The sequence below is a fragment of the Cynocephalus volans genome, chromosome 1 (genome assembly GCF_027409185.1).
Source record: "Cynocephalus volans isolate mCynVol1 chromosome 1, mCynVol1.pri, whole genome shotgun sequence".
Lineage (NCBI taxonomy): Eukaryota > Metazoa > Chordata > Mammalia > Dermoptera > Cynocephalidae > Cynocephalus > Cynocephalus volans.
The window spans coordinates 72,826,846-72,849,007 of NC_084460.1; the positions used below are offsets into that span (position 1 = coordinate 72,826,846).

Genomic DNA, 22,162 nt, shown 5'->3' on the forward strand with positions numbered 1-22,162 from the left:
TTGTTCTCAGGCCAGTAATTGTGGATCTAGCAATCATGCATTCACATAGATAATTGTCTCATTAAATTTTGTTTTAATAAATATCATAATTAACATTTTGTCAGAAAAAAGCAAATATTTGAACCATTCAGAAATTAAATCCAGAGCCCAAGGGATTTCTAGAAGAAAATGAAAAAGAATTAGATTGTGTAAAATATACACATTTTCAAAGGGAAAAAGATCATTTAAAGTTGTCTTTTACTTACTGAAATATGTTCTGCATATTTTACTGTTTTTATCATCTTGCTTGTTATAATCCAGCCAGTGAATGTTCAAAGAACATAAAATCCTACAAATAAATAAACTGAATATGAATGAATTTACAAAAAGGCAACAGTTAAGATCAAGAGTCTGTCATGTAAGGTTTGATTACGTAAAGGAATTATATTTCCCAGTGGTGTTCCAGTAACATATGATTTATAAGTAGAAGAAAAATCAAAAAGTTTTAAGCTTCATGGCATTTATATGTTGAATTTTCAGAGTGTAAATAACTTGGAAACCTTATCTGAATTAGTGTGGTATCATCAATCAAAATTTTGGGTAAAGAAGATTTTGCAGAATTAGATTGTAGAGCATTCCAGGTCAGTGCAGGAAGTTGTAACAGATACCAACCTTAGAACAGGAATTAGATATATTATCACAAACTACGTGGCCAGAAATTAGGTAGTCATCTGAGGAAGTACTGAAAAGTATACAAGAGGGAATTCGGAGAGTGGAGTGGGGATGACAGGAGTTGTAGGTTGTGGAGTGGTGCCCTAGAACCAGAATATACCAAAAATTAAATTGTGTTTGTGAATTTTGTTGTTTGGATCAGGAAGCATCCTCACACCAGCAGCTTTATAAAGCTCTCTCATTGTAATGTAATAAAATATAGACAGGACTTAAAAAATTAAAAACATAATTCTTCTATCAGATTATATATAGAAGTGAGTAATTTATCTTGGTAATACATGTGAGAAACTGTTTTAAAAGCTATATTAGCAAAAATGTGCAAATGTTCTATAATATTATGCTAAAAGGAAAAAAAAAGAAATGGATGGGAGCCATTAGCTATTCTCAGTGAATATATTTCTCTCTTAGATACTGTAGGTTAAAAGTTATCCTTTCAGATAATTGGGGGTTACCTAGATCAGTGAATCTCAAGTTCACACTGCACAGAGGAATCACCAGGGGGTCTTGTTCAAGTTCAGGTTCTTGTGCTGGTGGGGTGGGGCTGAGATGCGGCACTGTGAACAAGTCCTTGGGTGGTGCAGGTGCTGCCCTTTGCTCCACACGTGGAGTAGGACCTAGATCTACCTTTACTCAACCTACGTTCCTGTCAATTTCTCAAAGAATTTGGGCAAAGAACAGGAAAACATACTTTTTCAAGAAGAACATATGTTTAGAGTGTTTCTGAAAATGATTAATAAGACAAACCAGTAAGGTTTAAGATATAGAAAATTGTAGTTCTAGTTTTGACAGTACATTTTTGCCATCAGCCTGTTACATAAAATAGATGAGGAGGACAGATTAAAGATGATCTGTTTTTTAATATAAACATTGCGTGGGGCTTAATCAGAAAGTCCTAATTAAGGTCTCAGGAAAAGGATACATGATATGTGTGTGTGTGTGTGTGTGTGTGTGTGTGTGTGTGTGTGTGTGTATTTGGAGGGGTTGCTGTTAAAGTGCAGAATGACCAAAAATGGAAAGGATGAACAGGATGTGAGGAATTCTAAGCACTGTCGAGGTGATAGAAGAGAATAAGGAATAGAAGAAATTCTAGGAGACAGGCAAAGTGACTGCAATTGCTTAGATCTGTAGATGAAAATGGGAATTGAGGGTAAATGACTACATAGTACGCATTAAAACCCAGCACTCTAAGTATATTAGTTCTGCCTTCTACCAATGATAGGGAACCAGTAAGTTAAAATAATTTCTTTAAGTTCCTAGAGAAATATTCCTAGAAAAATGTGTATATATGCATTTCTGTATTAAACCGTGTCTGTCAGTGATGTCACAAGAGAATTATTTTCAGTTAATACAATTTTCAAGTGTCTTTAGAACAGATTCAATAAATAAGGCTGATTTTATTCCACGGAGCAAGTATTAATATAACCATAAGGTTTAGGATCCTAAAACCCTGAAGAACAACAAAATATGAGGAAGAATATAGGTTTATTTAAAAATTTCATGAGTCTTTGTGGGTTCATTGAGAGTGGTAGTAAATGAGGGAGATATTACAAGGGAGATTGCAGATGGCCAAGCATTTTGGCATAGGTATTACTTAGCTTGTATTCTCTATCATCAAAGGAGAAAATGTTTTCAATACAATTGTAAGTTGGCAAGTAGGAACAATGAATTAGTATTTTTGTAATAATAGCATCTGGACCTAATAACTTACCTGTGTCATCTCATATACCTGTGTTCACATTGGAAGAGCAAGACACTGAGCTTTTCACATTTTGTATATCACCTGGCTCACTGTTAAGCAATGAGACAATCCTGAAATTTACCCAGGATAGATTATGTGATATCTACATTTTACACAATTTTTTCACTTAAAGTGAAAACAGGCCAAAAATCTAAATTGAAGTTGAAAGGGAAGGGAAACTCATTTCTGAGGAGGTGATGAGTAGGGCGTGATTTGAAATCAGTCCCTGAGGAAGAGGGCGTATGAGGTCTGAAAGGGACTGCCTAATAGAAATGTGATTTCTAAATCCTGATTTCTGAGGAACATTGGTCCCAAACTAGACTTCTATGCATAAAACATACTCTTTGGGAGTAAAAACCATGTAAGCTGTGATTGTTCCGATAGTAATTGACTAGTGAGAAGGAGAAAAATAAATCACCTGTACTCTCTAAGACCGTACTTACAAAGAGAAAACAAGCACCAACCATCGCTGCTTTGACTGTCACATCTAGATCCGCAGGAACGTGAATTCCAAAGTTGTCAGCATTTGTGAAGACGTCATTTACAAATCCTGACCAGTACTTTGAAATCTTCCCAATTGTAAGCTTTTCATTAATGGTTTTCACCTTTGGAAAGAAAATAAGAAGTATTAGATTTGAAGGTGAAAGCAGATGGTTTTACATTTCTGAGGATGTTTATGAGAAATACAAATTATTTTACTCACTATCTCCAAGTGACAATTCCACGTTACTCATTTCCTTATATAAGGATAGATTTGTAGATTTAACTTTCCAATTCACTCTTTAGGAATTTTGTTTTTCTGACAGATTGCTAATCCATCGTAATTTTTTTTCTTTTTGTATGCAGATGGAAAATGTAATAGCAATAAATAATTAAGGCCAAGCTACCACAAGATGGCAGCAGGCACACAGTTCAATTATATGGTCTAACCATGAAGGTAAGGTAATTCCTTTATCTGAGGTCCAGATTTTAAACCTGAATTCTAAAGACTTAAGTATAAGACCTGAAACTATAAAATTACTAAGGGGAAAATATAGGTGAAATACTTCAGCAACTAGGTCTGGGCACAGACTTTATGAACATGAGCCCAAAAGCACAAGCAGCAAAAGAAAAAGTAAACAAATGGGACTATATCAAACTAAAAATCTGCACAGCAAAGGAAACAGTTAACAGAGTGAAACAACAAACTACAGAGTGGGAGAAAATTTTTGCTAATTATGCATCTGACAAGGGATTAATATCCATAATACACAAGGAACTCAAGCAATTACACAGTAAAAAAACCAATAACCCAATTTAAAAAATGGGCAAAGGAGCTGAATAGACATTTTTCAAAGGAAGACATACATATGGCCAACAGGTACATGAAAAAATGCTCAACATCACTAATCATCAGGGAAATGCAAATTAAAACTACATTGAGATACCACTTCACCCCAGTTAGACTGGCTATAATAAAAAAGATGATGAATAATGAATGCTGGCGAGGGTGTGGAAAGAAGGGAACTCTCCTACACTGTTGCTGGGACTGTAAATTAGTACAACCACTATGGAAAACAGTATGGAGGTTTCTCAAACAGCTACAGATAGATCTTCCACACGATCCAGCAATCCCACTTCTGGGTATATACCCAGAGTAATGGAAATCATCATGTCGAAGGGAGACCTGCACTCCCATGTTCATCTCAACTCTGTTTACAATAGCCAAGACATGGAACTAACCTAAATGTCCATTGATGGATGATTGGATAAGGAAACTGTGGTATATATACACCATGGAATACTACTCTGCCATAAAAAAGAATGAAATACTCCCATTTGCAATGACATGGATGAGCTTGGAGAAACTTATGTTGAGTGAAAGAAGCAAAGCACAGAGGTATAAATACCACATGTACTCACTCATATGTGGGAGCTAAGAGAGAAAGGAAGGCAGGAAAGAAAGACCACAGTAGTGTGTTGGACTTGCAGAGGGAGAGAACATTCCTTGGGCTACAAAGAGGAGTGGGAGGGAAAGGGGAAGGTGGAGGGAGGTTGGGGATAATTGGGTGGGGTACAAATGCAATTTGTGGTAATGGGTATGCTGCCAGTATGAATCTGGCCCCCACATCATGGGCACGAAGGGTGACAATCAGCTTTGTATCTCATGAATACTCATAACCAGTAAAAATAATAATAATAATAATAATAAAGTTAACTTTACCATCCATTAAAAAAAAAACAAACACAAATTCTCCATTGGGTGAGGGGGAACATATATATATATAATTTATAATATTATCTTTTAATTCTATTTTTCCATGAACTTTTTGAAGTACCCTTATATATGACAGAAAATATGTTTAAGAAAGTTTTAGAAGGAATTAAATTAATTTCTAGGTACAGTTTGTAAACTTGCAAATTTTTATTGCTAAGATTTTATAATTATTAAAACATTTAAATATTATCAGCCATTGTTAAATCACGTTTTTATATTATAATTAGACATTTATTAGGTTGTTCTTTTCTAATTAATCCTAAGTCTTATCTTCACATTAAAAAACCCTCTGGGCTAATGCACTATACAGGAATTTCAGACCAATTTGACATCAAAGCCTATCAATCCTTTTTACCTAGAAGGAGTCTACAATTCAACTTTACTAACTATTCATTTGTTTACCTTATTTCCCATTCTGATGCTGAAAGTGATTCAGTACAAACTTTCATTTTCCATACAATGGTATATAAAAAAATAGAGAAAGTTGTTTAGGAGATCTCTATACCATGAATACTAAAACTCTGTGTTTAAGTTCTCCTGAGTCACATGAGGGGGCTTCAAAAAGTTTATGGAAGGTTTAGTATTATATTTTAATTTCATTTTTCCATGAATTTTTTGAAGTACCCTCATCTTACTCTTAGGAAAGCCATGCCAAATCCTTTCAGAATGGGGTGGAGTTAGGACAACTTACTTTGCAAAATTTGCATTGCTTTCTATATGGATAGTATTTCCCTAAGTCCTGAGAACTGAATGTCCTAGATGGGATATACATGAATGAATGAAGGAATGAATGAGAACTAAATATGCACTTTAAATCTGGCCATCTGCTCTGATTAAGATGTGTGTCTAAAAGAATCTAGATAGCTCATATTGCTACAGATTCAGTTTGCAAGTACCCTATTGTTTTTAAACATTCAATTTATACAAATATGAGAGCAGATTGTTTTACAAAATGAATTTAGCAAGTCTTAAAAACATAGCTTTTAAATTAGTAATATTTTAGTGAAATGTGCTTCTGAAATGAGATCTTAACTGGAATACGTGACTGCCAAGGCTACAGGAAAGAAAATGTATAACTTAGGTAATTCCAAACTATATCTATCTGCTTTATACCATGTATGTTGTAACTTTACATAAATCAAATGCACCAAAAATAGGATGCACCACTCTTTTTTAAATTCGGAAAATACTGGCTATCTAAAAAGGCAGAACTATATGTACATAAAAAATTTGGTGTTCAAAGATTTGGAGACATTTAAAATAACCTGACATTTAGTGTTTTAAATAAGAATATACAATAATTTTGCTCATAAAACACATAAAACTGTATTTAGCTAAATATGCTTTCAGGAAAAGTTTTATTTGATAGCCAATTATAGTCAATTTGTTAAAATTTCTTTTTTTATTTATTTATTTTTAAATTTTATTTTATTTTGTCAATATACAATGTGGTTGATTATTGTGGCCCATTACTGAAACCTCCCTTCACCCTCCCTCTCCCCCTCCCTCCCAACAACCCCATATCTGTGTGCTCATCATATCAACTTCAAGGAATTGTAATTGTTGTGTCTTCTTCCCTCCCCAGTTTATTTGTGTATTTATTTATTTATTTTTAGCTCCCACAAATAAATGGGAACATGTGATATTTCTCTTTCTGTGCCTGACTCAATTCACTTAATATAATTCTCTCTAGGTCCATCCATGTCGTTGCAAATGGCAGCATTTCATTCTTTTTTATAGCTGAGTAGTATTCCATTGTGTAGATATACCACATTTTCCATATCCACTCATCTGATGATGGACATTTGGGCTGGTTCCAACTCTTAGCTATTGTAAAGAGTGCTGCAATGAACATTGGAGAACAGGTATCCCTTCGACTTGAACTTTCCATTCCTCTGGGTATATTCCCAGTAGTGGGATAGTTGGGTCATATGGTAGATCTATCTGCAATTGTTTGAGGAACCTCCATACCATTTTCCATAGAGGCTGCACCATTTTGCAGTCCCACCAACAATGTAGAGAGTTCTTTAAATAATACTTGCACTGGGCTATGACAGATATTACAGCCAACGTGGTACATTTTCTTTTAGTATTATTATTTTTAAAATTCTTGGACTTAGTGTCTTGGGAATTATGAGTTCTTATTGACATGTACAATATAAGATTATTACATTATTTCACAAATGTATTATTTTCTAAATTTATTTCAGGGATATTTCATGATATGGTCTTTTTAAACATTGAATTATGTTGCAAAAAATTGGAGTCTAAGTGAATTCTAGCTCTATTTTGTCAATCATACCTCGAAATCCACATCACCAAAACAGCCACAGGTCACACAAGGACCAACAATTTTCAAAATATCTTCTTTGTTTGCATTTTGAATTGTAAATTTAGGCAGAAAGGGGTCCCACTTCTGTGCAACATAACCAACTATAGTACCAGGAGGGGCTTGGATTTCTAACTGTAAGAAGAAATAATGAAAAAATATGATTTTCTAAATTATTAAATATTAATTTTACTATCATATCAATTTACCTCTAAACAGTATACTGTTATTGGATCATTTTTGTATTCTACAAATCATTCTAAATATCTACTTCTAAGGATGCAAAGAAGTGTTTGGTTTTTGTTTTTTATACTTTACAGAAACAAAGAAATTCACTATATAGATATATGATTGGCATTATGCACTAAAAGTCCATGTGTTACTTCCCTGAAGAGAACCTGCCCCAGGTCAATCTTAGACCCTGGGAAACTAACCTCTGCCTTTTTATTCCAAGGGCAACCGTCGGTCAAGCATTGAAGCTGGTCCCCGTGTGGTAACCCATATCTATTCCCTCTCAGTTGTAGCCACAGCACCTATTTTAAGCCTCCTCTACCAGTTATTAAGTGTTCATGAGTTCTTTTTCTCTTCAGATTATCAATTTCCAGCTTTTCTGTGTTTAATTAAAAACAAATGCTAGCACAGTTATAGTTGTTGAACGTCAATTTGCTGATTCATGTCTTCTGAAGTGTTAAAGACTGGCAATTGCATTTTTGCATTTTCAGGCATGACTTTAGTATTTGACCCCATTACCCTTACATATTTATGTATGCCAAATCAAATTATTTTGTAAGGTAAGTTGATTGTAAATGCAAATAAAAAAATTGTTCACTTTTAAACCAAGCCAGCTGTTTATCATCTGATCTCATTTTGACTTTTCCTAACAAGTTCATAGTCTAAAGTGCTTGACTGTAGTCTTCTTGGATAGACAAAGGTGGTTTCAACTAAACTGCTTAGAGTTATATAGATTTGTTCTGGAATAACTTTTAAAGTAATTGGTTTAATTTTGACTGAATTAAAAAATTATTAATGGGTATCAAGATACATCTTATGTTTAAATTATGTGACACTGGTGGGCTACTATGAAATAGAACATTCTCAGAAATTTTCAAATGGGCATATATTCTATGATTATACTGACTACAACATGTTGGGATATATTAATCCTGAATATCCTCAGTAGGAGGATAGAAGTTCTTGGGCTCCGTGTGTGACTAAGTACTTGAACCGTCTTATCATTTAGGCAGGTGCTTGACTATAAATAGTTGGAGAATTAGCTTCAATACATATTGTTAGAAACTTCCCTAAATAATCACTTTTTATATTAGTTTTTTCCCACCATCCTAAGGACAGTGCTTATATATGGGTCCTCAACAGAGAAGAAGCTTGGGCTTGAATCCGGACACCTGCATCAAGGCCCATCTGTGATACTTCCTGGATGTCCGATCCCAGTTCACTCTCTGAGCCCAGTTCCCTTGAATGCAAAATGTGGAGAGTAAACCCTACTCTTTCTAGCTCATAGAGATATCATGATATCAAGGCCAGTAATATAAGGAAAGGTTCTATGTCAATTTAGCTGCATTACGCCAATGAAAGTTATTGTTGCAGGTCTACTAGTAATGATAAAAATCTATTGTACTTTAAAATAAAATAATTGAATTATTCCCTGTAGAACAATAACATTATCTTTGCCAAACCTTGGGGTTTGTCATAAATGCGTAAATGGAATGTGAGATTCTGTACTAAATGATAATACCTAAACAAGAGAACACCTTTGAGGAGTTTAGTAACACTTAGCTCTTTCTGGACTTTGCTATAGTTACAGAAGGAAAAGGGTATATCTGCCCAGTGCTGGAACTTGTAGACATTACAATTACATGGCTAATACAGACATTCAGGAGGATGTGTCTCATTTACACAATGCATGAGCTTCCTTCACCAATTAACATCATGGAAGCCATTATACCTTCTGATTGGAAAAGGAAAAAAAGAAAAAAAATAGTGAATCACCAAATCCTCAAACTCTTCTGATCCTAAAGGAGCAACCTTCTAGTTCAAACAATTGACAGGTTAATTGGCCCATAGTTTCAAATGAATGCCATTTAAAGAAATAATTTCTAATAAAAAAAAAAAAGACACTCAGAGACAATAACCTCTTGTAGGTAGCAAGGGCACCAGCAGCTGTTACACCTCAACGGCCTGTTTACTGTAATCACCTCTTGACCTGAGTTATCTGTGACTCTCAGAGTGCAAGATCGCAGCGTGGAGCAGAACGTCCGATTGAAGCAGATGCTTTCCTCCACTGCGAAGTAAATTCTTTGTCCCAAGCTGTTTTTAATCTCATATTTGTTGGAGGTCTCAGTGCCAAGTATCACTAATGGAGAAAAAAATTTTCATAAAGTAATGTGTTGCTCAGTATCAAAACCTTTAAATAAGCAAAAGAAGGTGTTATTAAAACAGGGTGACTGAGTAATTGTTGAGTATATACTATCTTCTTCATACAAACCTATTTTCATGCTATAAATTTTGATGACTTAGCCATGGAAATCACAGTAAACTCTGAGAACAAAGCTATGTAACTAATTAACTTTGATTCCAGAATTACCATTTTTTAGCTCAAGAACCAATCTGTAAAAAGGAATCTATTAGTCAAATAATTCTATCACTATTATGGAATTTATTGGGACAATTTACAGTGACAGTAATGATTTTGTCTAAGATCTCTACCTGGTAATATATCTATAGCTGCATCCTGTCCTTTTTTATTACAATTTTGACATATTTTAGGAATAATATAGAATATTAAGAACAGAAAATACTCAAGTAATTTGAATTAAGTTAGGCATCCTTGTAAATTTGTGTATTATTAAATTATTGCCCACTCGGTGAATCACTGATGAAACAATAAAACAGCGGCATTTTGTTTTGATAGATTTTTGTTATTTAGTCTCAATCTTGATTTCCATTTCTGAAATTATTACGGAATTTAAATGATCATCATACATCAAATACCTTTTGTTGGTTCAGAATTACATATAACGTTAGAATTTTAATGGAAACATCACCAAATACGTGGAGAGATCTATGCTTTTTATTTTTATCTAAATCTGACTAATAATTTTACTTTCAGCTTTTATTTGAAAAGAATAGACATAGTACTCTTTTTGATCTAATTCTATTCTACACATTTAACTTTATTGTTTATAATATACTTAGATGTAAAAAACATTTTGAAAACTAAAACATTTTTAACAGTTCTAATAAATACAGAATATAAATGTACTTACTTCCAAGAAGCTCCACCTGCTGGTGTATAATTATCAGGTCTAACTGTTAAAGGATGATATAAAGTTAATAAAAAGTATTACATCATGACACTTTGAAAACCTTTGGAGATATAACTATTAACCTACTTACTGAAATTAGGTGATTTTCATGTTCTTCATTAGGGAAATGGTTAAAGACAGCTCACAATTTACAATGCAAATGAAGGTAAAATGTTTTTTATTCAAGTAAAAATTTATAAGAACCCTGAGAATCTCAAGGCTGAATTGCCAAGAAAAAGAATATAAACAGTGTATAACTCTGTGCTAACTCTTTCTGTGGTAATGAGAAATAAGAGTAGATCTTGAAAACAATAGTTTGAAAACATTCTAAAACTATGTCTGAATAATAATGCCTAAGATGTTTGAAAACTTCCATTTTTTTTTCCCAGAACTGAAACAACACAGTAATGGTTTGAATGCCTGGTCTCTCCTCTCCTCCCCTGCCTAACGCTACTGTCGCTGTCAGGTGAACCTCATTCCTTTCAGTGATGCAATGTCTGTTATGGCTGAAAGAGGTTATTCTATTCCAAATATTTCTTATTCACCTTTTCCTTAGAACAAACAGAAATCCTGCTGATGCCAACAACATATCAATTTAAACAGAATAAGATTTAGGCTACTAAATACATGATATAAAATTTGCCTTATGTACTTTAAAATGAAGTTAATTTACAGAGATAAAGTATCCACAGAGAGTAATTACTATATTAAATATATACAATGCAAATTGCTTTTAAAAAGAAATGTGAATGATATGTTCTTACAGTGAACTTTATTTATATATATTTTAAATGTTACATTCAGTACTTAAAGATCCACTGAGGCAAAATCATGAACACTGAATATACTGTTGACCACTGTATTTTCTAATGCTTTATTTTTTATTTCACCTTAAATTTTTCTTTGCTTTATTTTCCCTTAACACTAATAAACTCACCAGTAACTGTTAAACTGAGCCAGTCATTACTAAAATTTGGTGTCAACTGGACACTATAAACCTAGAAAATGTGAAGCTACATTATTTCCTTCATTGTCCTTGTATATCTTGAGGTGGAGGTAAAACTAATATAATTTTTTTCTTCTTAAACCTTATTATTGATATGAGTACATGTGGACTCTTTTTAAAAAGATTCACTGAAAGTATTTTAAAAAATAATTTCTGACCTGTGATAATCTAAAAACTATGTTAAAAAGTACGGCAAAAGCTTTTTAAAAAATTTGAATGAGTCTTTTGTGGTGCACTGTCATTAGTTCTGTTCTCTTTTGAGGAAAATGGAGGATGGTAGGAAAAGAAAGAATAAGCTTCAAAAAGGATATACACGATTATTTAGCAATGCATCCGTGTAGCTGTAACTTAGGGATGGAAATCTATGGAGATAAGACTAAAGTCTGACTTTAGAAACTTTGAATATTGGTGTCATGGATCAAGTTTTAGTCTTGAAATTTATAAACTATCAGTTGAGATCCACTCCACAATGAAAAGGAAAATTGTACCTCTCAATATCCAGTAACAACAGTGGTTGATTGAGGTAGTCACTGTGCCAGATATTTTGACGCAGTGTCTGATGTAATCATCACAAAGACTCAGAGAGATAGATTCCATTAAATTTACATGTGAGGACACAATGCCAGAGAGTTCATAATGGCCACCAATTCTGACATGCTTTGTACTCTGTTATTCAACAACATCTCTAAACTCAACTTAGGAACTGGGGGAAGAAGTAAGTGACACTGCACTTGAGTGCCTCCCCTCCCTGTTTTCTTGACTCATACTCATCCCATCTTCTGCAATAACATTTGATTTGATCTCTTTGGGGGGCAAACCTCCTGGATTTGAAGGTCTTGGTTTTGGTTTTCTTGTAGTTTCCTTTAAGAAGCCCTGAGTCACTTATTAACCATGATCCAAATGGGCCCTTTGCATCCTTTTTTATTCATTGGTAGACTAGGAATTGTTGGAAACTTTAGACAGATTGAATTATATATTCAGGTGTCAGGGCAAGGAAAGCACTCCTTAAGTATGAAAGCTGTAGAAAGGAAAATACAATGATATGCAGCTTAAGAATCAATTCTTTTTAAAATACCTTTACAGGTATCGTTTCCATTTAATATATGTACTTCAAAATAAATTAGATATTTACATGTGTCTTTGTAGACTTTAACATGCTACTCTTACCTATAGGTGACTAAATTATAATAATTAATTATCCTTCGACACTATGTGGTAAAATGTTATTGATTATTATGAACATGCAAACCTAATCTGGAGAGAATCTATTAATTTTATTCTTAAGATTTAACCTACATGATCTAATGTCTATATATATGTAGCTAAACTTATATATATGTATGTTTATTTTCAAAATGTTTATGGAAACAAGATTCTCAATAGTCATTGGATGAACTTGATTGAAAGAGAATAAAGTAACATTTTTAAAAATCACGTAATTTTTAGCATAATATATTTATTGTATATTTCCCTAGTTATTTATTGAAGAATGTACTATTTTCAAATATTCATGATTTTATTTAATTCTTATGGCTTTTAGGTAAAAGTTAATGCCTAAGCATTCATTTTATATCGTGTCTTCTTCAGAGTCATGGAATAAGACTGAAATGCTCATTCATCCTTTTGTATGTGCACTGCTTTAAAGTAAATAAAATGTGTTCTTCTAGTATAAAGTGAGTAAATTATCTTTCCATTTTGAAGTAAAATATTCAACTATTTTGTTTTCTGAAAAAGATTAGTAAAGGTATATTTTTGGAAAATTTACTTTTTAAACTGAACCCAGTGAGTTCATATCTCTATTTATTGGATGTAAAAAGATAAATAAATAAAAAGTATTCATGTTAAGTATCTGGCTCCGGGTGTGTCATCATTCATGGGTGGAAGAAGAATATGTGATGACCATATGTGATCATCAAACCTCAGCCCTCTGGCACTGGTATATCACTTTTATACTTGGCAAAACCTTGTCTGACAACATTCCCAAACAGCTTGCAGCAGTTAATCAACTCTAGTCAGCTATTACAGCTGATCCTTTCTGCAGATGGAAGATGGTAGGCTAGCTTTTCCAGCTCTTTTTCATATCTCCCTAAGCTCTCCAGTCTCTAAAGTGCATTTGTCTGCTGGTGGGTTTCTGGAGAAGGCATCTGCAGTTACAAACATTTTCCCAGTAACATATGCTGCATGAAGCTTAAACCCCATCAGGCATAACAGAAATCTCTTGTACCTTAAGGGAATTAACACAGAGATTTGATTTCGATAAAGGAGATAGACTTTACAGTTTGAAAGAACGCCAAACAAGCTGAAAATTGCAGCAGGTGTGCTGACATCTCAATATTGGTGTAAGTGTATTTATAATCTTCTGTAGGAGAAAATACAAAAGCAACAGTAATACACACATAAATAGCAATGTGCCATATAATTCAGATGATGACATTTGTGATTGATTTATTATATGGCTTGAATCACCACTTACTCTACAACGACTAAAACAGTGACTATACCTAATTAGTAACATAATCTTTCAAGAAAATTGGCCTGGAGATGCAGCAGCATCAGAAGACAGTAATGTTAACTTGATAATTTGCTTTCCATTGGATTTCCAGCCTCCTTGAGATTCAGCTGAAGATACTGAGCCCTCAGCTCATTGCAGAAGTCTCTCCGGAGTCCTTTGAGCCTTAACAACTTTTCTCTCCTCTATACACCTGCACAAATTACAATTGCGTGTTTATCCGGCTTTTGTTCACAGCCTTGCACTTTTTATCAACATTTTTTGTCTTGCCAATTAGGTGGCAGAATCTTTGGGTGAGAGAGGTTAGGTTTCATGTTTTTTATATGCCTTGAGTATAGCAAGTACTCAATAAATATTCTTTAATTAAATAGCTGCAGGTGATCATACAAGTTAGTTCCTCCAGGATAAATTTGCTGACACCTTGAGCAATGAACAGAAGGTGGATAAATGTGCTAAGTAGCTCTTTCAAAGATATTTAGGCTCATCACTCTGTCAAATAAATAAGGAAGATAAAAATGGTAATAAAAGAAAACAAGTTTCTTCCTAAATAATACAAATAAGTAAAATCAATATTTTATAATTTCATGATTTATAACACCTTCCTCACTTCAGTAAATTATTGGTTGAAGTCTTTCAACCTTGGTCAAAAAAGAAGAAATCAAGTTTGCACTAATTTTAAGAAGAAAATATCTATAGAAACAGAAAGATAAAAACACCTGGCTTAAATATTCTAGACCAGGAGGAAGACTGACTGTTGGCAGGAAACTCCTTGGTGGAGGGAGGCCTGACTGCCATCCTCGGTCCCCTGGATTGGAAGATGAGGGAGGAAGGCTTTGGTCAGGGTCTGGAACTCCAGGAAGAAGACCAGCCATCCCTCTACATTTTTGGTTTTGTGCATCTGCAAGAGAAGGTAAATTCCAACACATATTTACATTTTTGTCATTCAATGTAGTCCTTCTTAAAATACTTGCTTCATCTTAATTTAGAGGATGTGCTCCCTCTCATTTTAGTGCTTTTCCTTCATTTTCACTACTCATTACCACATCTGCTTGACCCTTAAGTCAGAGAAAAAGGAATGTGGAAGACAGAGGGTAGCAGTTGTGGAAAGAAAAAACAGCTAAATAATTTACTCAAAATAAATGACTTTAGAAAATATATACCTAACCCCCCACACACACGTTTATGTATATTTTGGCAAGTAACATCTGTTCGAAGAGATAAAGAATCACAAACCACAAAAGGAAAATAAGTGGTAAAAGGCACTAGGTACTGTACTCACAAAAGGATAACCTTTGACTTAGGTTTTTAATCACAATTATGATTGTCTTTCAAGGCATATTCTCTCTTTCCCAAATATTATGGGGTGCTTTGTAATTTCTGAGGATATTTTGTCTCATTTTATGACTCATACTGTTATGGCTCGGTTTAGTTCAGTGGTTCTTATACTTCAGCCTTTATCAGAACCACCCAGAGGACTTGTAAAAACACACACTCTGAGTCCCACTCCGGAGATTTTGACTTAGAAGTTGGGGTAGGAAAGGGACCTAGGAACTTCTGGCAAATTCCCAAGTGAAGCTAATCCTGTTGGTTTGAGGATATATTTTGACAACTAACGGCTTAATTGCATTTATTATGAGAATATTTATAACTAATTAGTGAGCTTCTTAAGGAAAGTACAATATCAAATTTAGCTTTGTTTTCTGGGTGTTTGGTACAAAAACACCCAATAATTTTTTGACAGTGAGAACCCCTTTGTAGCTTACCCAATATTACCAAAGATAAAATCACAGAATTCTATCAAATTTGACTTTGATTTCTTTAGGGATACCACCTGTTTTCTATACTATTACCAGGTAAATATGTTACTATTTCAAACATCTCTTAGACTGAATTTGGAGGTTTGCTATTTACCCTACATTGGTCTGTGCAATATTTATGCATGCAAAAGTCTTTTTTGTTTGAAATGTGAATGATAGCCTTGCTACCATTATTTTTCCTTTTTCTTTTTACATAACTACCATTTGGTATTTCCCTCATTAGATATCAATATTTTTTTTCAAAGAGTATCAGTATTTTTATTTCTTATCTTTGTTAATCCATAAAGTATCAGAATTTTTGTAAGTGCATTTAGTTTATCAACATTATGCTGTTTTAGGTTGGGTGTAGGTGAGGCCATTACGAAGACAAACATCTAAAGATCTGTGAGTGGGAAAGACAAAAAAACTGATTGTGAATTGATATAAGGGGAACATTTATAAGAGCTACACAAAGATTTGAATCAGCGCTCTCACTACACATATACTAAAATTGGAGTGACAGCTATATCACCAACAATAGATTACAATTGTCTCACTTCAGCAATGACAATCAATTTTATGAAAGTTTGTATGATTGTGGGAGGGCTTTTTTTCTGTATTTTTCAAATTTCTAAAAAAATAAATTAAAAAATGAACTGGTTTTACTCTGAAGATGGTAAATTTCCCACCCTTAAGAAAATTCAAGCATAGCCTGAATAGGCACCTGGAAGAGGATCAAAAGAACTGGTGAGGGAACAGAGGCATTCAAGGAATGGCCCTTTGGACACCAACGTAAATTGATTCTAGTAATAGCAGGCTCATTATGGTCATGTGTACATGTAACGTTAATGAGGGACTAGCACTAAATAGAAAAACTTGTCACTCGGCCCCACTAAAATAGAGCTCCGTACTGATAATATCATAGAAGTCTGCTTCCCACAAGGGACCCATCCTTAACTTTTGTGAGATCTAGGGCACACACAAAGGATATAGACTTTAGAGCTCCCCTTGCTCTTGAGAAGGGACTCTGAATGAGATCCCAAGCCGTAAACCCAGAGGAAGACTATGTAACACTCTGTCAGATTTGGGAGAGGAGCTAATACAATGAAAACAACTGGAAAATATTAGAAGGCAATAAACATTCTTTTTTATAGCATGTGCCAAAGGCATTGTTGTCATTGACCTTCAGAGAAACATAGACGCAAAATCATGATCCAGGGAAAACTAGTTCACAGTGATAAAACTCAGAACAGTGATTCATCTTGGGAATGGAGATACATGGCTATTGGCCGGAAAGGGAACTTTATGGGGTGCTAGAAATGTTTCATATCTTGATCTTGGTGGTGGTTTTATGAGTGTATCCTTATTTTAAAAATCATGGAAACTAAGTTTGGCTCTGTTTATGAACTTTACACATGTTATGCTTCAATTAAAAAAAATTGTGCAGGGATCAATTTCTAACAATAGCTGGAAAAAATCATTACATTCTCTCACATTGTCAATTTTATTATTAAAAGGATAGGCAAATTACCCCAATTTTAGTTTGTAAACCATGTTTTCTGTAACAAAATGAAGTAGGTTATTAAGAGTCTGGTAAGTGGCTATACATTCCTGACTCTTGTATTTCAGTTCTCAGACCTTACAGCAGGTCCAGAGGTATTATTGCATTTGGTACCAGAGGAGATCATGTCCAAAGTCTTTATTCAGGAGTAGAGTATGGGTGAGTCTCTGTTTGAGACAGTTGAGAGAGATCGCCATTCTGAGATCACATGCTTGGTCTTCTGGAATTTCAGTTTACATCAGAGAAACCTTTGGAGATAGCTCCTGTTCAGTTTAGATCACCCTGGAAACTCCTGTTTCTCTCAAACTTAAAGTTTGTGACCAACCTGTTTTTAAATTATGTTTTGTTTTTTTTTTACACCAAAATCAGTGGGCTTTTGATTACCCAAACGTTTCTTCAGTTCTACTGAGATCCAGTATTTGGTGTCCTTTGTTATAGTGGTGCTGATTGACCTGCCTACGAAATGTGTGAAATGTCCAGTTATCCTGTAGTTGCTGGGAAAATGCTAATTATCAGCACAGTTTCATGGGCTGGAGACCATCATGATGTTACAAATAATGTCTTTAAATATATCTGAAGAAAAGTGTCAACAAAAATGTTTTAGGTAAACAATGATGGTGACCTGACTTGCCCTCAAACATGGTTTCTACTTCGAAGGGAAGTTTCGCTGTCACTTCAACTCTTCTAAGGGCTGTAGGATCTCTAATACAAGTTCTATCCACTCCATGTATTAGATATTTTGAGTAGGTTGCAGAAGCAGTGTTAGTTTTCCATCTGAACTTTTGCCTCGAAGGTTAGTCTTATGTGCTTATCATTACTGAGCATCACTGCTTTTTTGGTAGACTAATCATATTCTGATCATAATATTGCTTTCTAGTCACAAGTTTCTTCAAAGACTCATGCTACCAGATGAAAAAGAACCGCCTTTGAATTTCTATCTGGCTTTGAATTTCTATCTACTCTTTTAAAAATGTATAAGTAGCTTGTAAATATTTCACAAACTCTGCAACTCTTTACCTTGCAGGCTACAGTGTTGCTGTAACTCTTATTTTATAAAGTGATGAAGTGTTTTGTACTAAATGATAGTGTCAGCCTTAAATGAAAGAAATAATTGTCAACATTGTCTGTCTTTAAATATAAAAAAATAAAGCACACGTATATTAAAATTCATGATTTTGTTGTCTCATGTATATATTTTACATTTTTTGAGTTTTCCCAAAGATTCTCAGGATCTCAGGGACTAGTCCACATTTAATGTTGGTGAAAATTGAAAAGATTAACTCATTTTTTTCATATTAAATAGTGTCTGAAATAGGGGTTTTGATAAAAGAAGCAAGTAAGCATACACATTTCTTTGAATTAATTATTGACTTAATTTAGGATATTACAAGTTTGTGGACTCTATTATCCTCATTGTAATTAGCTTAAAGATTTCCACCAATTATATTAATTGTAATTCTTCATGCTAAAACTTTTCATAACAGCCTAAAGTTTAATGGTTTGTTCTGATAATTGAATGAAAGCACATTATAATTTCATTTTTTTATACAAGGTTCCCAAGTGTTTTTAATGAGATAGCAACTCATTACCTTAAAAAAACAACTACATCTCTTGTCTTTTGAGAACTTCTGTAAGTTAGATGGCACTAATGGTATTTCTACAGTTTTAGGGATTTGAAGAAAAACTTACCAGTTCCCTCTCCCTAAATGTCCCTAATTGATCTGCTTGCTTAAACGACATATTTTCCTTTTCTCTCTATATATTTAATTTATTATTGATAAGATTTTTGCTTCACAATTTAGAAATATTTATTTCTAGTTTGTCAAATTTAAAATTTAACAAAAGACATTCGATTCTTTATAATAAATGCCAGTATCACATATTTTGAACAACAAATAGGAAAGTGAAAACTATTGAATTGTACTTCAACACTTTCTAAAAATCACTTTAAACTTAGAATGCCACCCTTTCCTTGTGTTTGACATTAAATATTCAAATTCTAAATTTTGCTATGCAGTTTTTCTTATTAATTCACTGTTTATATTCGTGATAACTAAAACATTTATATCTGAACTCTTACATTCTATCAGATAGTTCTTTTTTTGTTTGCTTTTTAAAAAAAAATTAATGCAACATGCTCCTTGGAGTTAAAATTTAAAAATTCTGGTGTTCAAAAGTGATAAATGATGGCTCTTAAAAGTGTCCATCTCACTGACTAACACTTCTACAACTGTATATTTTTAATCACAATATAAGGAAAAATGTATTAGATGACTGTATTTAACTCTTACCTTTAGAGGCCATGAAGATGTCTGAGTCACTTCTTCCAAGGCAGCCAGGTTAAAAGAAAAGGCTTTTCTTGTTGCAGCAAGGAGAGAAAACACAGCATGCATAAAACTTCAGAAGGTGTCTGCCTACCTTATGTCCTCTTACACACAACAGAGGAAGGGAGTGTCTTGCTGTTTCTAGAGGGCTGGGGTTGATCAGTTTGGACAACAGGGGGAGACGAAGCTACCACCAAGGTAAACACTCCTCAGAAACTGTCCTACAGTGGCTGAAGGAACAGTTTAAAAATAATGAAAACCAGAAAGGAAAGCACGCAGCACTCATTTTAAGAGTCATATATGTCCACTTAGTTGTTTTTTTATTTCTTGGAATATACACTTTTGCCTTCACTTTTACATCAGAAATATTCTATATTTCTAATTTCTCTAAGTCTCCTGTGCCAGAGTCTGTGATAAAGTATCCTATCATGTGTAAGGTTTTTGACAGTTCTAAAAATAATTCTTTACATGTTAAAAACATTTGAACATTATTACTCTTATTTTTCTCTCGGTATTTCTCTCTACTCCCTCCACCCAAACCAAAAAATAAACAAGAAGAGGATGTATTTGCTACTATTTATACACATAAAACTATTTTCATGTTTTAATTGAATGTTATTAATCAGAGGCATTGGAAAATACAAACCTTTGATAACCTCACAAAGGCAATCAAAATATATAGGTAGTGCTTAACTGCACTGCAGCTAAGGCAGAAAAACAAAGCTCCTTAATCTTGACTAGACAGCTCATATTTCTAAATGCAGCTGCCCAGGTGACCATGAAGATTTTGTTCACCAAGTCAATTGCACTGGATGGCATGATTTGAAAAGATTGAACTTTATTTTGCATTATCAGCAACACTATCTACATTTAAAAACAGTTAAGTGGCCTCAGAAGGTATAAATAGTGATGAATAATTATAAAGTCAGTCTTACAGCTTGTAGATTGCCAAAAGTTTGGATTTTTCTTATTTGGCAAAGAAGAATTTTGGGTTTTTTTGTTTGTTTGTTTGTTTTTTTGAGGGGGGGGGTGAAGAAAGCTCTTATTAAGTTATCATTTTGCATACAAAATTTATAAATATGATTAGTATTTTTAAATTAAATTATATGTTTCCTAAATTTCTTAACGTTCATCAGGGACATTTGGAAAAACTTTAATCCAAATAAATTAAGTTATTAACACTATCAAACAAAATATTTTAAATTGTTGTCATAATTAACCAGTTAATTTTGACTGTTCTACAGAGCACCAATTTTTGTCATAAAAATTAAAATCTAAGTGAATGGAACATATTTGATCTATACACGGCTAACCATGTATGAATTTGGACATGCCCTTATGACCGACTGATGGGGCCTTTCAGTACTTGCTTGCAATGGAGACTTTTCATGCCATCCAACCTGGTAAGGCTACTGCTGAGTCTCTGCTGATTTCTTCCCTGTGCAATCTCCCTCTGTCCTGCTAAAGACAGCAACAACATCATTTTTCTTTTTAAAGACCCAGCATTTATGAACTTGAGATCTCCTTTTCCTCCCTTTCTTTCTGTTTCCCAGCCTTTCTCAAGGAGAGGTTCACACGCCCTCCTCAGTGGAACATTCAGATGTTTCCAGTGTCCTAACATCCTGTGTTCGTGCAGCCAGGTGATGCTGCTCCACAGCTGGCCTCACCTCCTCTCCTGCTGCTGCTGTTACCCACCTGCACTTTCACAGCACTCAGTGCTGCTCTCCAACACCTGCTGTCTGCATGGAAGAACCCAAGCCACCATTTGTTATGCAAGATGGTCACACCACCCTCTCAGTTCTATGTGATAAAGTCTTTTGACTTTTTCAAGGAGCATCCATTCCGTCAGGCTGCAGTTTTTCTGGTTCCCTCCCTTGATTCCATTAAATAGAGCCAATGCAAGGTGGGCATGTCTAACAGACATACCTAAGGCTTGAAAATTATTTGGCAGGATTGTAGTACAAAAAAGGAAACTTGAAAATGAGTATGAGAAACCTTGGGATCAGTGGGCCTTGTCCCTTCCCAGGAAACTCCCTACAGTTGATCCCACTGTCCTGAGCCTCTGGGCTGCTGCCCTGCTGCGTGGGCTTGCTCCTCTACTTAGGAGGTTCTGCCTTGCTGGTCCTTGCCCCTCCTCAAATATAATTTAATGGGTAAATATTTGACTTACATTTTTATGACTGAAAGTCTCATCAAAATAGTCTCTTTTAGTATAAGGAGAGAGACTGCCAATTTATTTAAATCAACATAGTGATGAAAAGGAAATGCTGTCTGTTACAAAAACAAAACAAAGAAAGTGATATGCTCCAGATGAGAACTTGAGAGAAGGATGGAGAATGGGCTAAGATGTAAGCCTACAGGTGTTAGGCAGAACCCAGGCCCAGGATGAACTGGATGATTAGGTTTATGGTTGTTCTGCTTCTCGTTTTACTGTAAGTATATATCCCTAAAAATTATACACATACATAGATACATAAACATATACATACACATGTATGTACAAATATATATGGAGTGAGAGAGAACTGCTTGTTTTCCTTGATTCACTTAAATATCATTTTAGGTATAATTCTAAAACACATTTTACTCAGTTAAAATTATATTTTTT

The 22,162-nt window shown here is 34.1% G+C and overlaps 1 protein-coding gene across 2 annotated transcripts; it reads right to left on the minus strand.

The window, feature by feature from the left end:
• Window positions 1–289: 289 nt before the first annotated feature.
• PLSCR5 (phospholipid scramblase family member 5) lies at window positions 290–19,534 on the minus strand. 2 transcript variants are annotated; one of them, XM_063114858.1, is made up of 7 exons: window positions 19,522–19,534; window positions 14,626–14,771; window positions 10,320–10,362; window positions 9,186–9,406; window positions 7,009–7,170; window positions 2,893–3,054; window positions 290–328 (listed from the first exon to the last, which is right to left on the minus strand). In XM_063114858.1, the coding sequence occupies exons 1-7, from the start codon at window positions 19,532–19,534 to the stop codon at window positions 290–292; spliced, it is 786 nt and encodes a 261-aa protein (XP_062970928.1). The 2 variants fall into 2 exon arrangements, with proteins under 2 accessions (XP_062970928.1, XP_062970922.1); XM_063114852.1 differs by having other exon boundaries at window positions 14,590–14,771.
• Between the last annotated feature and the right edge of the window lie 2,628 nt (window positions 19,535–22,162).

What these genes read in the sequence shown, in the direction of transcription:
- PLSCR5 (XM_063114852.1), bottom strand. An exon ending in GCAGGTGGAGCTTCTTGGAA is followed by an intron (nt 9,407 to 10,319) that starts GTAAGTACATTT and finishes TTTCTCCATTAG; the next exon opens with TGATACTTGGCACTGAGACC. An exon ending in TTGGTGCTTGTTTTCTCTTT is followed by an intron (nt 329 to 2,892) that starts GTAAGTACGGTC and finishes ATTTATTTGTAG; the next exon opens with GATTTTATGTTCTTTGAACA.